Source organism: Megalobrama amblycephala, linkage group LG2, assembly GCF_018812025.1.
Source record: "Megalobrama amblycephala isolate DHTTF-2021 linkage group LG2, ASM1881202v1, whole genome shotgun sequence".
NCBI lineage: Eukaryota > Metazoa > Chordata > Actinopteri > Cypriniformes > Xenocyprididae > Megalobrama > Megalobrama amblycephala.
Window position 1 is genome coordinate 272,501 of NC_063045.1, and position 14,037 is coordinate 286,537.

Consider the following 14,037-nt stretch of genomic DNA (forward strand, 5'->3'; position numbering starts at 1 on the left):
ACTGCACCGACGCCTGTGCGCTGAACCCCTGCGAGCACCAATCATCATGCAGCAGGAAGTCAAGCTCCGCCCACGGATACACGTGCAACTGTCCCAGCAGCTACTTCGGCCAGTACTGCGAGAAAAAGTACGAAATGTTTCCTGACGCACTCAACGCTGTGATGACGTGTGTACTAATGTGTGTGCGTGTGTGTGTGTGTGTGTGTCAGGACGGACCTGCCGTGTCCCCGCGGATGGTGGGGCGATAAGTCATGTGGTCCGTGTAACTGTGACACGGCTAAAGGATTCGACGCCGACTGTAACAAGACCAGCGGAGCGTGTCGCTGCAAGGTAGCTGTCTGAAGATTCGTTAAAATGATCATTTGTCAATTAAATCATAAAATACATTAAAGTGATTCGTCCATTAAAGACGTTTTCTTTCATTACAAAACTGGAAAACACGTCATTACCGTCACACATCATGCAGTGGTGATGACATTACGTGTCGTTTCTCTCCTCAGGACAATCACTTCCGGCATGCGTCCAGCGACGCGTGTCTGCTGTGCGACTGTTACGCCGTGGGCTCGTTCTCCCGCGCGTGTGACCGGGACAGCGGTCAGTGTCAGTGTAAGCCGGGGGTCATAGGTCGCCAGTGTGACCGCTGCGATAACCCGTTCGCCGAGGTCTCGTCCAGCGGCTGTGAAGGTCAGACTCTTACGCTCATCATACTGTCGTGTCCCTTCCCAGAATTCCTCCAGTGACATGTGTTTGTGTGTTCCAGTGATCTACGACAGCTGTCCTCAGGCCATCGAAGCGGGAATCTGGTGGCCGAGGACCAAGTTTGGTTTACCGGCCGCCGTCTCGTGTCCGAAAGGATCCATCGGTAGGAATGAAACAGCATTTAACATACGCAGCGTTAATTTAACCTAATTTTTACGTTTTATTGCTAACTTAGATGCCGCAATTACACCAAACTGTTTATGTGAAAATTTTGGCATGTGATTTTGTATTTTTAGGGTGTTATTAAATTATATTTATGCAGTAGTTACAGTATAATCCATTTATTCACTTTTTGATCATAGACCTGAAATTGAAATATTCATCTTAAACTTTTTTTAAATCTTTGGAGCAACAGACTGAAGTTTGGTCTCTTTTTAAAGATGTCACTTGACAGATTTTTGCTGAAGTTTAAAAAAGTATACTTAAAGTTATAGAATTATAAGTTTAATATGAAATATATATTTTCCAAAACACATTATACTCTAAAACTGTGAGAAAATCAAAGCCATAAATGTAAACAAGTTGTGTTCCAAATTTGTGGTTGATATCTCAAAAAATGAGCTTTCAGTAAGATTTTGTTTGGGCGCAGTACCAAACGCTTCCACTAGATGAAATTTACTTCCCATTCATTTCCAAAGCACTCCTTTTTGACAGCGAGGAGCGCAAGTGTGACTGTATTATCAGAACCATTTAACCTTTTTGAATCATGTCCAAGATGTTTTTGTGTTCATATAGCAAGTACCAAAACCTTTAACCAAGTTTCAGACCATTCCAATGAAGCAAAAAAATTCTAAAAAAAACCTAAATGTAACATTTTTGGTCAAAAATGACTGAACAGCACCAAATTAAGTAAATCTGCCAATACTTTTGAGTTACAGTTTAGAAAAATCATATAAAAACTGCACTTGAAAATCTATAAAAGAATCAATAAAGCTGTAAGCTATTACAATTAGTTTAGTTGGTGTTTTTTAATTGAAGTGTTTTTGATTGCGCGCAGGAACTGCGATCCGCCACTGCGACGAGCATAAGGGCTGGCTGTCGCCGAACCTCTTCAACTGCACGTCCGTGAGCTTCAGTAAACTCAAGACGCTGGTAAGAATCTCACGCCACACACCAACCATTCCTGCGTCCTCCGCACGTCCTCACGTGTGTGTTCATGTCCGCAGTCAGAGCGTTTGGCGCGTAACGCGTCTCTGATGGACTCCGCTAACGTTCAGCAGACGGCGGCGCTGCTGCGTAACGCCACAAAGAACACTAGAGAGTTCTACGGCAGCGACGTGAAGGTGGCGTATCACCTGACACGCTCCATCCTGCAGCACGAGAGCAACCAGCAGGGCTTCAACCTCAGCGCTACACAGGACGTGCTGTTCAACGAGGTACGCTTTAGTGCTAACGCACCATTTCTCTCGAGTTTTTTTTAAAACATAGTAGCCTGACAGCTGTTGGACGGCAGTATCTTCACCATGACTGTTCTCTGTCTCTGATTGGCCGCTGACACAGCACCTGATGCAGGTGGGCAGTGCCATCCTGTCGGCAGACACGCGCGGCCACTGGGAGCTCATCCAGAAGACGGAGGGCGGCACAGCCACACTGCTGCGACAGTTCGAGGAGTACACCAACACGCTCGCCCAGAACATGAGGAAGACCTACCTGAGCCCCTTCACCATCGTCACGCCCAACATCGGTCAGAACACGCATGCACACACACTCCTGTCAGCAAACCTAGGTGTACAAAACGAGTGTTTCTGATTGGCTAAAGAATTACAGGCCACTGATTGGCTAAAGAACCACAGGCCACGCCCTCTGACTCTTAGCTCTCTGAAGTCACATATGATTTATCATGACATTTCACTGAAATCTGTCAAAGGTAGTGATATAGTTTTAGTGTTCTGGTATTGTATAAGGACTCCTGGTGTGTAATTCCAGTCATCTCCATCGATCGCTTGGAGAAGATGAATTTCGCCGGAGCCAAACTGCCGCGGTATCAGTCTCTGCGCGGGCCACGCCCACTCGACCTGGAGACGGCCGTCACTCTTCCCGACTCCGTCTTCATCCCTGCCCCAGAGGGCAAAGGTCACCGGCACCACAGCGAGCCAATCCCAGAGTCCGGCAGAAACCACACGGCCAGTCGGAAGAGACGGCACCCGGACGAGCGCGAGCAGGACGCCATCGCCAGCGTGATCATCTTCCACAGCCTGGCGGCACTGCTGCCGGAGAGATACGACACGGACAAGAGGAGCCTGAGGTGAGAGCGGAGCAGATGAACGACTGAGACACTCGCTGATTCACTGGATCTAATGTGTGTGTGTGTTCAGGGTTCCCAAGCGTCCGGTCATCAACACTCCTGTGGTCAGTATAACGGTTCATGATAACGAGGAGTTACTGCAGCACACGCTGGATAAACCAATCACGGTGCAGTTCCGCCTGGTGACCACTGAGGAACGCTCTAAACCCATCTGTGTGTTCTGGAACCACTCCATAGTGTGAGTACTTGCACGAATAATACTCATACTTATATGATTGTGAGTACTTACATGATTAAAACTCATATACTTTCATGATTAATACCCATAAACTTACATGATTAATACTCATAAACATACATAATTAATACTCATATACTTACATGATTGTGAGTACTTACATGATTAAAACTCATATACTTTCATGATTAATACCCATAAACTTACATGATTAATACTCATAAACATACATAATTAATACTCATATACTTACATGATTGTGAGTACTTACATGATTAATACTCATACACTTACATGATTAATACCCATAAACTTACATGATTAATACTCATAAACATACATAATTAATACTCATATACTTACATGATTGTGAGTACTTACATGATTAAAACTCATATACTTTCATGATTAATACCCATAAACTTACATGATTAATACTCATAAACATACATAATTAATACTCATATACTTACATGATTGTGAGTACTTACATGATTAATACTCATACACTTACATGATTAATACCCATAAACTTACATGATTAATACTCATAAACATACATAATTAATACTCATATACTTACATGATCGTGAGTACTTACATGATTAATACTCATATACTTACATGATTAATACTCATAAACATACATGATTAATACTCATATACTTACATGATCGTGAGTACTTACATGATTAATACTCATTTACTTACATGGTTGTGAGTACTTGCACAAATAATACTCATATACTTACATGATTGCGAGTACTTACATGATTAATATTCATATACTTACATGGTGAGTACTTACATGGTGGTTGTGAGTACTTGCATGATTAATACTCATACTTAAATGATTGTGGGTACTTGCACAAAAAATACTCATATACATATATGCTCAGCAATCACATAGCAACTCAGAACACCCTAGCAACTTCTTATCAACCACTTTCTATACAATTTGTCAATATTCTAAGATGTTGTGTGTGTGTGTGTGTGTGTGTGCAGTGCGGGTGGTCCGGGCGGCTGGTCCTCCAAGGGTTGTGAGGTGGTCTTCAGGAACAGCACACACATCAGCTGCCAGTGTTATCACATGACCAGCTTTGCTGTGCTCATGGACATCTCACGTCGAGAGGTGACGCATACACACAACTAAACCTAATCTAACCATAACCTGCTTACAACCAAGTCTATCACCCTGGCAACCATTCAGATTAGCTTAGCAACCATGTAGGAACATGAACCAGAACTTCATAGTAATGAACTTCATAGTTGCCATAGCAACTTCCTAGCAATACCCTAGCAACCATAATTAAAGCCAAGCAACCACTGAGAGCACCCTAGAAACTACTTTGGAACTGGTATTGTATTTCTTGATTTATGCTGTATTTTTAGTGTAACACTCTGTCCAGGGACTACAGATGTAATACAGCCTTTGGCTAATTTGATGCAGTTACAGCAATGTCCCTGTTAAATAAAGAAACAATAAAATACAATACCAACCACATAGCAATGCCTTAGCAACCACTACCAACTGCATAGAAACACCATAGCGACTACTGAGAACACCTTAGCAACTGCATAGCAATGCCCTAACAACCTCTTAGATGCTACCAACTGTCAAGTAACACCCCAGTAACCACCTGGAACACCCTAGCAACTGCCTTGAAACCTGAGAAAACCCTACCAACTGCCTAGAAACACCCTAGCAATGACTGAGAACATCTTAGCAACTGCATAGCAACACCCTAACAACCATTTACAAAATGCTACCAACTGCCTAGTAACACCCTAGCAACCACCTAGAACACCCTACCAACTGCCAAGAAACTTCTGAAAACACCTTAGCAATATTTTTAGCAACCACATAGCAACAGCAAAGAAATCACTCACAAACCCAACCAACTGCCTAGCAACACCCTAGCAACTGCCTAACAACCACTTAGCAACACCCTTGAAATCACTTAGAACTAACCTTGTCAAATCTAGTGACCTGTTTACTTCCAGATCTAGTCTTGTTGTATCCTCAGGTCAGACTGAGTTTCTTTATTTGGTGACAACCTTTTTTTGTAGTCCAAACCACCTTTTTTTGTGGACAGTGTGTGGAATGGGCTGCAGGTTGACAGAACAGGCGTTTAGTTTCCCTGCAGACGGACATAAACATGTTGAAGTCATTCAGTCAGAGAAACCAGAATCCCTGCAACAAATGCGTGTCTGTGCTTCAGAACGGAGAGATCCTGCCGGTGAAGCTGATCACGTGGAGTTCAGTGGGCGTGACGCTCGGCTTCCTCTTCCTCACCATCGTCTTCCTCACCTGCCTGAGGGCCGCGAGCAGCAACAAGACCAGCATCGTCAACAACGGGGCGGCCGCGCTCTTCATCGCCCACCTCATCTTCATCCTGGGAATCAATCAGGCCGATAACGCGGTAACACACCCTTCCCATCTGTCTGTCTGTGAGCGTGTCGAACCATGCGTGACTCCGGCTTGTCTCTGTGCAGTTCCTGTGTACGGTGATGGCCATCCTGCTGCACTTCTTCTGGCTGTGCGTCTTCTCCTGGCTGTTCCTGGAGGGGCTGCACGTCTACCGCATGCGGAGCGAGCTGCGCGACATCAACTACGGCCCCATGCGCTTCTACTACCTGATCGGCTGGGGCGTCCCGGCCTTCATCACGGGGCTGGCGGTGGGACTGGATCCCGAGGGCTACGGGAACCCGGACTTCTGCTGGCTCTCGCTCTACGACACCCTCGTATGGAGTTTTGCGGGACCCATCGCGTTCGTCGTGTCCGTGAGTGTTTGTGTCGCTCTGCTCACTTCTGCTTGTGTGTGCTGAAAGTGTTTGAGTGACAGAGTCTGTTTCTCCCTCAGATGAACGTGTTCCTGTACATCATGGCGTCCAGAGCGTCGTGTTCGCTCAGACAGAAGAACTGCGAGAAGAGAGACGCGCCGGCGTGAGTCTCGTTCACACTCAGTCCTGAAGTGTGTGTTTGTAGTGTGTGTTTGTTAAAGCGTGTGTGTGTGTGTGTGTGTGTGTAGGGCGGGTCTGCGGTCGGCGTGTGCCGTGTTGTTCCTGGTGACGGTGACGGGTCTTCTGGCACTGCTGTCGGTCAACAGCGACATGATCCTGTTCCACTATCTGTTTGCAGGATTCAGCTGCGTTCAGGTACCTGCAGCGGCAGTGATGTCATCAGACGTGAATCTGCTTAGCAACCACTCAGAATACCCTAGCAACACCCCCTACCCTTCTGTTCTGATGTGATCACGCGTGTGTTTGTGTTTGTGTTTTCAGGGCCCGTTTATTTTCTTCTTCCGCGTGGTGTTTAATAAAGAGGCCAGAGACGCCATGCGCTACTGCTGCAGCAAGAAACGCCCTGATCACATGATCAAATCCAAACCATCTGTGAGTCACACACACATTTACACCTGACAAAAACACTACAGATTGAACACTAGATAATTGAAAATCACATTATACTCAATCAGTTGTATTTGTCTGTGCTGCTACATTTACATATTCATCCTCTCTCTCTCTTCGTCTGTCCGTCAGGCGTTCATCTGTAACAGTAATTATGTGGACGGGCGTCTGTATCACCTGCCGTTCGCTGAGTCGAGTGTGTCACTGAACGGAACCCAGAGCAGCAAAACTCACCAGAACTACATGCCCTTCAGCCTCCGGTACACACACACACACACACACACATATAAAGAAAATAATAACTATAATGATAAATATAACAATAAATATAGTAACTGATAACTATAATGATAACTATAATGATAGCAATAACTATAATAATTGTAACGATAACTATATCAAATGTAACGATAACTATAACGATAACTATAATAACTATAATAACTGTAACGATAATATAATAACCATAACTATAATTATATTAAATGGAATGATAACTATAACGATAACTATAATAATGTAACGATAACTATAACGATAACTATAATAAATGTAATGATAATCTATAACGACAACTATAATAAATGTAATGATAACTATAACGACAACTATAATAAATGTAATGATAACTATAACGATAACTAATAAATGTAATGATAACTATAACGATAACTATAATAAATGTAATGATAACTATAACGATAACTATAATAAATGTAATGATAACTATAACGATAACTATAATAATGTAATGATAACTATAACGATAACTAATAAATGTAATGATAACTAACGACAACTATATTAAATGTAATGATAACTATAACGATAACTAATAAATGTAATGATAACTAACGACAACTATATTAAATGTAATGATAACTATAACGACAACTATATTAAATGTAATGATAACTATAACGACAACTATAATAAATGTAATGATATCTATAACGACAACTATAATAATGTAATGATAACTAACGACAACTATATTAAATGTAATGATAACTATAACGATAACTAATAAATGTAATGATAACTAACGACAACTATATTAAATGTAATGATAACTATAACGATAACTAATAAATGTAATGATAACTAACGACAACTATATTAAATGTAATGATAACTATAACGATAACTATATAAATGTAATGATAACTATAACGATAACTATAATAAATGTAATGATAACTAACGACAACTATATTAAATGTAATGATAACTATAACGATAACTATATAAATGTAATGATAACTATAACGATAACTATAATAATGTAATGATAACTATAACGATAACTATAATAAATGTAATGATAACTAACGACAACTATATTAAATGTAATGATAACTATAACGATAACTATAATAATGTAATGATAACTATAACGATAACTATAACGATAACTATAATAATGTAATGATAACTATAACGATAACTATAATAAATGTAATGATAACTATAACGATAACTATAATAAATGTAATGATAACTATAACGATAACTATAATAATGTAATGATAACTATAACGATAACTATAATAAATGTAATGATAACTAACGACAACTATATTAAATGTAATGATAACTATAACGATAACTAATAAATGTAATGATAACTAACGACAACTATATTAAATGTAATGATAACTATAACGATAACTATATAAATGTAATGATAACTATAACGATAACTATAATAAATGTAATGATAACTATAACGACAACTATAATAATGTAATGATAACTATAACGATAACTATAATAAATGTAATGATATCTATAACGACAACTATAATAAATGTAATGATAACTATAACGATAACTAATAAATGTAATGATAACTAACGACAACTATATTAAATGTAATGATAACTATAACGATAACTAATAAATGTAATGATAACTAACGACAACTATATTAAATGTAATGATAACTATAACGACAACTATATTAAATGTAATGATAACTATAACGATAACTATAATAAATGTAATGATATCTATAACGACAACTATAATAATGTAATGATAACTAACGACAACTATATTAAATGTAATGATAACTATAACGATAACTAATAAATGTAATGATAACTAACGACAACTATATTAAATGTAATGATAACTATAACGATAACTAATAAATGTAATGATAACTAACGACAACTATATTAAATGTAATGATAACTATAACGACAACTATATTAAATGTAATGATAACTATAACGATAACTAATAAATGTAATGATAACTAACGACAACTATATTAAATGTAATGATAACTATAACGACAACTATATTAAATGTAATGATAACTATAACGACAACTATAATAATGTAATGATAACTATAACGATAACTATAATAAATGTAATAACTAACGACAACTATATTAAATGTAATGATAACTATAACGATAACTATAATAATGTAATGATAACTATAACGATAACTATAACGATAACTATAATAATGTAATGATATCTATAACGATAACTATAATAAATGTAATGATAACTATAACGATAACTATAATAAATTTAATGATGTCTATAACGACAACTATAATAAATGTAATGATAGCTATAACGATAACTAATAAATGTAATGATAACTAACGACAACTATATTAAATGTAATGATAACTATAACGATAACTAATAAATGTAATGATAACTGACGACAACTATATTAAATGTAATGATAACTATAACGACAACTATATTAAATGTAATGATAACTATAACGATAACTATAATAAATGTAATGATATCTATAACGACAACTATATAATGTAATGATAACTATAACGATAACTATAATAAATGTAATAACTAACGACAACTATATTAAATGTAATGATAACTATAACGATAACTATAATAATGTAATGATAACTATAACGATAACTATAACGATAACTATAATAATGTAATGATAACTATAACGATAACTATAATAAATGTAATAACTATAACGATAACTATAATAATGTAATGATAACTATAACTATAATGATAACTATATTAAATGTAATAACTATAAAGACAACTATATTAAATGTAATGATAACTATAACGATAACTATATTAAATGTAATAACTATAAAGACAACTATATTAAATGTAATGATAACTATAACGATAACTGTAATATCTACGATGATAACTATAATAACTATAATGAAAACTATATTTTGCGCGCTGCAGTTTTGTCGTCTGCCACTTTAAATGCTTGAGCTCTTTAAAGGTGTTGCTTCTTGAATACATTTATATGAACTGATAATATTTGTTGATATTTTAATAGGAAAGCAAGACACAAACGACTCATTAAAAACTTGTTTTGTTTCAGTGGAGACGATATGACCAGCAGCCACCTGAGTCTGAGTGAACACAACACACTGTTCCAAGACAAAGAGCAGATGGACGGTACACACACACACACACACACACACACACACACACACACACACACACACACACACACACACGTGTTTCTTACAGTCAGCTCACTGTAACCTCTGTGTGTGTGTGTGTGTAGATCACGACTCCGACTCTGACAGCGATCTCTCGGAGCTGGAGGACGATCAGAGCGGCTCGTACGCGTCCACACACTCGTCCGACAGCGAGGAAGACGAGGGCGAGTTCCTGCAGGAGGAATGCTGGGAGAATCTGGCCACCAGCGGCACCATCAAACCTCACGGTACGACAGACGCGATTTACGTGATTCGTCAGTTCTGTTAGCGCGTGTCTGACGTCCATTCTGTCTGTCAGATGTGTGGGACGGCGAGACCGGAGCGGCAGACGAGCGTCTGAAGGTGGAGACTCTGTCCAAACCAGAGGATCCTGGGACGGAAAACCTGCTGCTGCTGCTGCCCAGTTTACCGAACACCAGCGCGCAGCCACACAAAGGTCTGAACGAGCCCAAACATCCTTTAGTCCAAATCGAATGACGATTGCATATTGTAACGTGTGACCGTGACACGCAGGAATCCTGAAGAAGAAGCAGCTGTCGCCCATCGCCGAGAGGAACGCCATCAACCGCATACACAACCAGCTGTCCGGAGACTCCGCCTCCTCACGGGGCCCCTCCTCCAGCGAGAGCCGAGGGGGCGGGGCTAGGCGGGATCATCTGAACGGGGCGTCAGTGAGCGGGCTGACGAAAACGCTCGACAATGACTCGTCTGAATCTGAGTGAGTGATAGTTTGATGTTTTGCGACGATATAAACAATCTCGCGGATGAGATTTGCTATATAGTATTTATCGCTTGTGTGCGAATAAAGTTGAATGTACTGTGGTATATAGACGATAATATAGTTACATATTGCGACTACATTTAAAAAAAATCATAGTTGAGATTTGCTTTATTACGAAGCCCCTAACATGACATGCGAGAAAAAATGATGTATATCGTGGCCACAAATAATAATAATACGTCAGCACATTTTACGAAGGAACGAATTAGTTCAACGTGGCCGCGATTTACTAAAACGAGAGAAGGAATTAGATATATTTTGTCTGCATGTCATGTGCGGGGCTCTGTATAGTTACGTTTGCATTTTGACTTTTCCTTTTCTTTATTGATCACCTGACATCATATAGCGACCACGAATCAGAAACGCTTCACGTATTTCTTTGCAGATGCTGACGAGCGACGAGGGAATGAAGAGGCGAAGAACAATCTTCCTGTTTCTTACCCTCCATTTGAGTTTTCCTACATTTCACACGACAGCCGATCTGATCCTCCGTGCCAAACGCTGAAGAGAATCTGCCGTTTTCACGTTTTTGTTTACATACTTGAAGTGAAGCACTTTTTTATTTCTTTCGTCCTCTGGCCACATCGAAACAACACTGACTTTTTGTAAATGAGTGAAAATATCAGGGAATTTCCTACATGAAGCTAAAGGACTGCTGGACTGAGCTGCTGCTGCTGCATGAGAGAGAAATGAAGGAGCGAATCACGGGAAGAGCGACGATTCCTGATTCAAGCCTTGAACTGCTGACCGATGCCTTCTCCACCAGCACAGCCTTCATTTCGTACCACTGGAGGAGAACAAAACTTTTGATACTTGTTTTTTTTGTAAATTTTGGGGACATTTTTATACAAACTTTTAAAAAGACTCACGTTTAAAACCTTTTGAATGAAAACCTTTGTATTTTATAGATTAGCAATGGTCTCAGATGTAAATTTAAACATTTGTCGCAGTGCTGTACAGACCTCTAACACGTCACGCAAAAACACATGCTGATAGATCCGCCTCTAACCCGTCCATATGGAAGCCTGGTTCTGCCACGAAATAAAAAAACGTAACTGCGAATTTTTACCTCGCAATTTTGAGATTTTTCTCACAACTGAGAGAAAAAATAAAAAAAGGTAAATGCAACTTTATATTTCGCGATTGACTTTTTTCTTACAATTACGAGTTTGTATCTCGCAATTCTGACTAAAACGATTAAAAAAGGTTATTGCGACTTTATCTCGCAATTCTGACTTTTTTCTCAACTACGAATTTATATTAAGTTATAAACTCATAATTGTGAGCTTGTCACAATTGTGACTAAAACAATTAAAAAAGGTAATTGTTACTTTTTATCTCACAATTACGACTTTTTCTCACAATTGTGACTACATCTCGCAAAAAGTGTAACTGCGAATTTTTATCTGACAATTTTGACTTCTTTCCTCACAATTTCAACTATATCTCGCAATTATGACTAAAAAAAAACGTAATTGTGACTTTTTATCTTACAATTATCACTTTTTTCCTCACAATTGTGACTATATCTCACAATTATGACTAAAAAATAAAAAACATAATTGCAACTTTTCTCACAATTTTTATTTTTGGCTCACAATTGTGACTATATCTCGCAATTATGTTTACTATTATTATATGTCACAATTGTGACTAAAACAATTAAAAAAGGTAATTGTTACTTTTTATCTCACAATTACGACTTTTTTCTCACAAAAAACACATAATTGCAACTTTTCTCACAATTTTTATTTTTGTCTCACAATTGTGACTATCTCTCAATTGAGTAAAAAGTGTAACTGCGAATTTTTATCTGACAATTTTGACTTTTTTCCTCACAATTTCAACTATATCTCGCAAATATGGCTAAAAAAAACGTAATTATGACTTTTTATCTTAAAATTATCACTTTTTTTCTCACAATTATGACTAAAAAATAAAAAGTCATAATTGCAACTTTTCTCACAATTTTTATTTTTGTCTCACAATTGTGACTATATCTCTCAATTGAGTAAAAAGTGTAACTGTGAATTTTTATCTGACAATTTTTACTTTTCTCACAATTGTGGCTCTCGCAATTATGACTAAAAAATGTAACTGCGAATTTTTAACCTCGCAATTTTGAGATTTTTCTCACAACTGAGAGAAAAAATAAAAGGTAAATGCAACTTTATATTTCGCAATTGACTTTTTTCTTACAATTACGAGTTTGTATTTCACAATTCTGACTAAAACGATTAAAAAAGGTTATTGCGACTTTATCTCGCAATTCTGACTTTTTCCTCAACTACGAATTTATATTTTGCAGTTGCAAGTTATAAACTCATAATTGTGAGCTTATATGTCACAATTGTGACTAAAACAATTAAAAAAGGTAATTGTTACTTTTTATCTCACAATTACGACTCTCACAATTGTGACTACATCTCGCAATTGAATAAAAAAGTGTAACTGCGAATTTTTATCTGACAATTTTGACTTTTTTCCTCACAATTTCAACTATATCTCGCAATTATGACTAAAAAAAAACGTAATTGTCACTTTTTACCTCACAATTGTGACTATATCTCGCAATTATGACTAAAAAATAAAAAACATAATTGCAACTTTTCTCACAATTTTTATTTTTGTCTCACAATTGTGACTACATCTCGCAATTGAGTAAAAAGTGTAACTGCGAATTTTTATCTGACAATTTTGACTAAAAAAATAAACGTAATTGCGAATTTTTCTCTCACAATTTTTACGTTCTCACAAAGTTTTCCTCAATTATGAGTTTATATTTTAAAATTACAAGTTATAAACAAGTTTACATCTGACAAAAAAAACTTTATATCTCGCAAATCTCACTTTTTCTCTGACATTCGTGGGTTTATATCTCACCATTCTGACTTTTCCTCACATTTGCGAGTTTACTTCTCTCAGTTCTAAGGGAAAAAAAGTAAAAAGTCGCAATTACATTTTAAACAGTTTTATTCCGTGGCACAATTTACTCTTTCTCTGTGAAAAATGCAAATGTCACTGCCAGCGTTGACTTTTTATCTGCTGCTTCAGTCTTCTGAAAGGCTCCAGACGGGTCATTTTTTGACTTTTGATAACAAGCTCACCAGAATCAC

At 37.7% G+C, this 14,037-nt stretch overlaps 1 protein-coding gene across 1 annotated transcript in view; it reads left to right on the forward strand.

Moving 5' to 3' along the window:
* celsr2 (cadherin, EGF LAG seven-pass G-type receptor 2) overlaps positions 1 to 12,447 on the forward strand; it is a 55,158-nt gene extending 42,711 nt beyond the window's left edge. Inside the window, exons 13-33 of the mRNA XM_048181890.1 lie at positions 1 to 127; positions 210 to 330; positions 501 to 684; positions 761 to 862; positions 1,757 to 1,851; positions 1,926 to 2,135; positions 2,260 to 2,443; positions 2,686 to 3,004; positions 3,075 to 3,242; positions 4,248 to 4,374; positions 5,465 to 5,665; positions 5,739 to 6,026; positions 6,107 to 6,189; positions 6,275 to 6,401; positions 6,528 to 6,638; positions 6,786 to 6,913; positions 10,017 to 10,093; positions 10,206 to 10,367; positions 10,439 to 10,576; positions 10,654 to 10,858; positions 11,307 to 12,447. The exon at positions 1 to 127 is cut by the window's left edge and continues 15 nt beyond it. Coding sequence (XP_048037847.1) covers positions 1 to 127; positions 210 to 330; positions 501 to 684; positions 761 to 862; positions 1,757 to 1,851; positions 1,926 to 2,135; positions 2,260 to 2,443; positions 2,686 to 3,004; positions 3,075 to 3,242; positions 4,248 to 4,374; positions 5,465 to 5,665; positions 5,739 to 6,026; positions 6,107 to 6,189; positions 6,275 to 6,401; positions 6,528 to 6,638; positions 6,786 to 6,913; positions 10,017 to 10,093; positions 10,206 to 10,367; positions 10,439 to 10,576; positions 10,654 to 10,858; positions 11,307 to 11,313 — 3,164 coding nt within the window. The 3' untranslated portion in view covers positions 11,314 to 12,447. The remainder of the gene's footprint in view (positions 128 to 209; positions 331 to 500; positions 685 to 760; positions 863 to 1,756; positions 1,852 to 1,925; positions 2,136 to 2,259; positions 2,444 to 2,685; positions 3,005 to 3,074; positions 3,243 to 4,247; positions 4,375 to 5,464; positions 5,666 to 5,738; positions 6,027 to 6,106; positions 6,190 to 6,274; positions 6,402 to 6,527; positions 6,639 to 6,785; positions 6,914 to 10,016; positions 10,094 to 10,205; positions 10,368 to 10,438; positions 10,577 to 10,653; positions 10,859 to 11,306) is intronic.
* Positions 12,448 to 14,037: the final 1,590 nt, after the last annotated feature.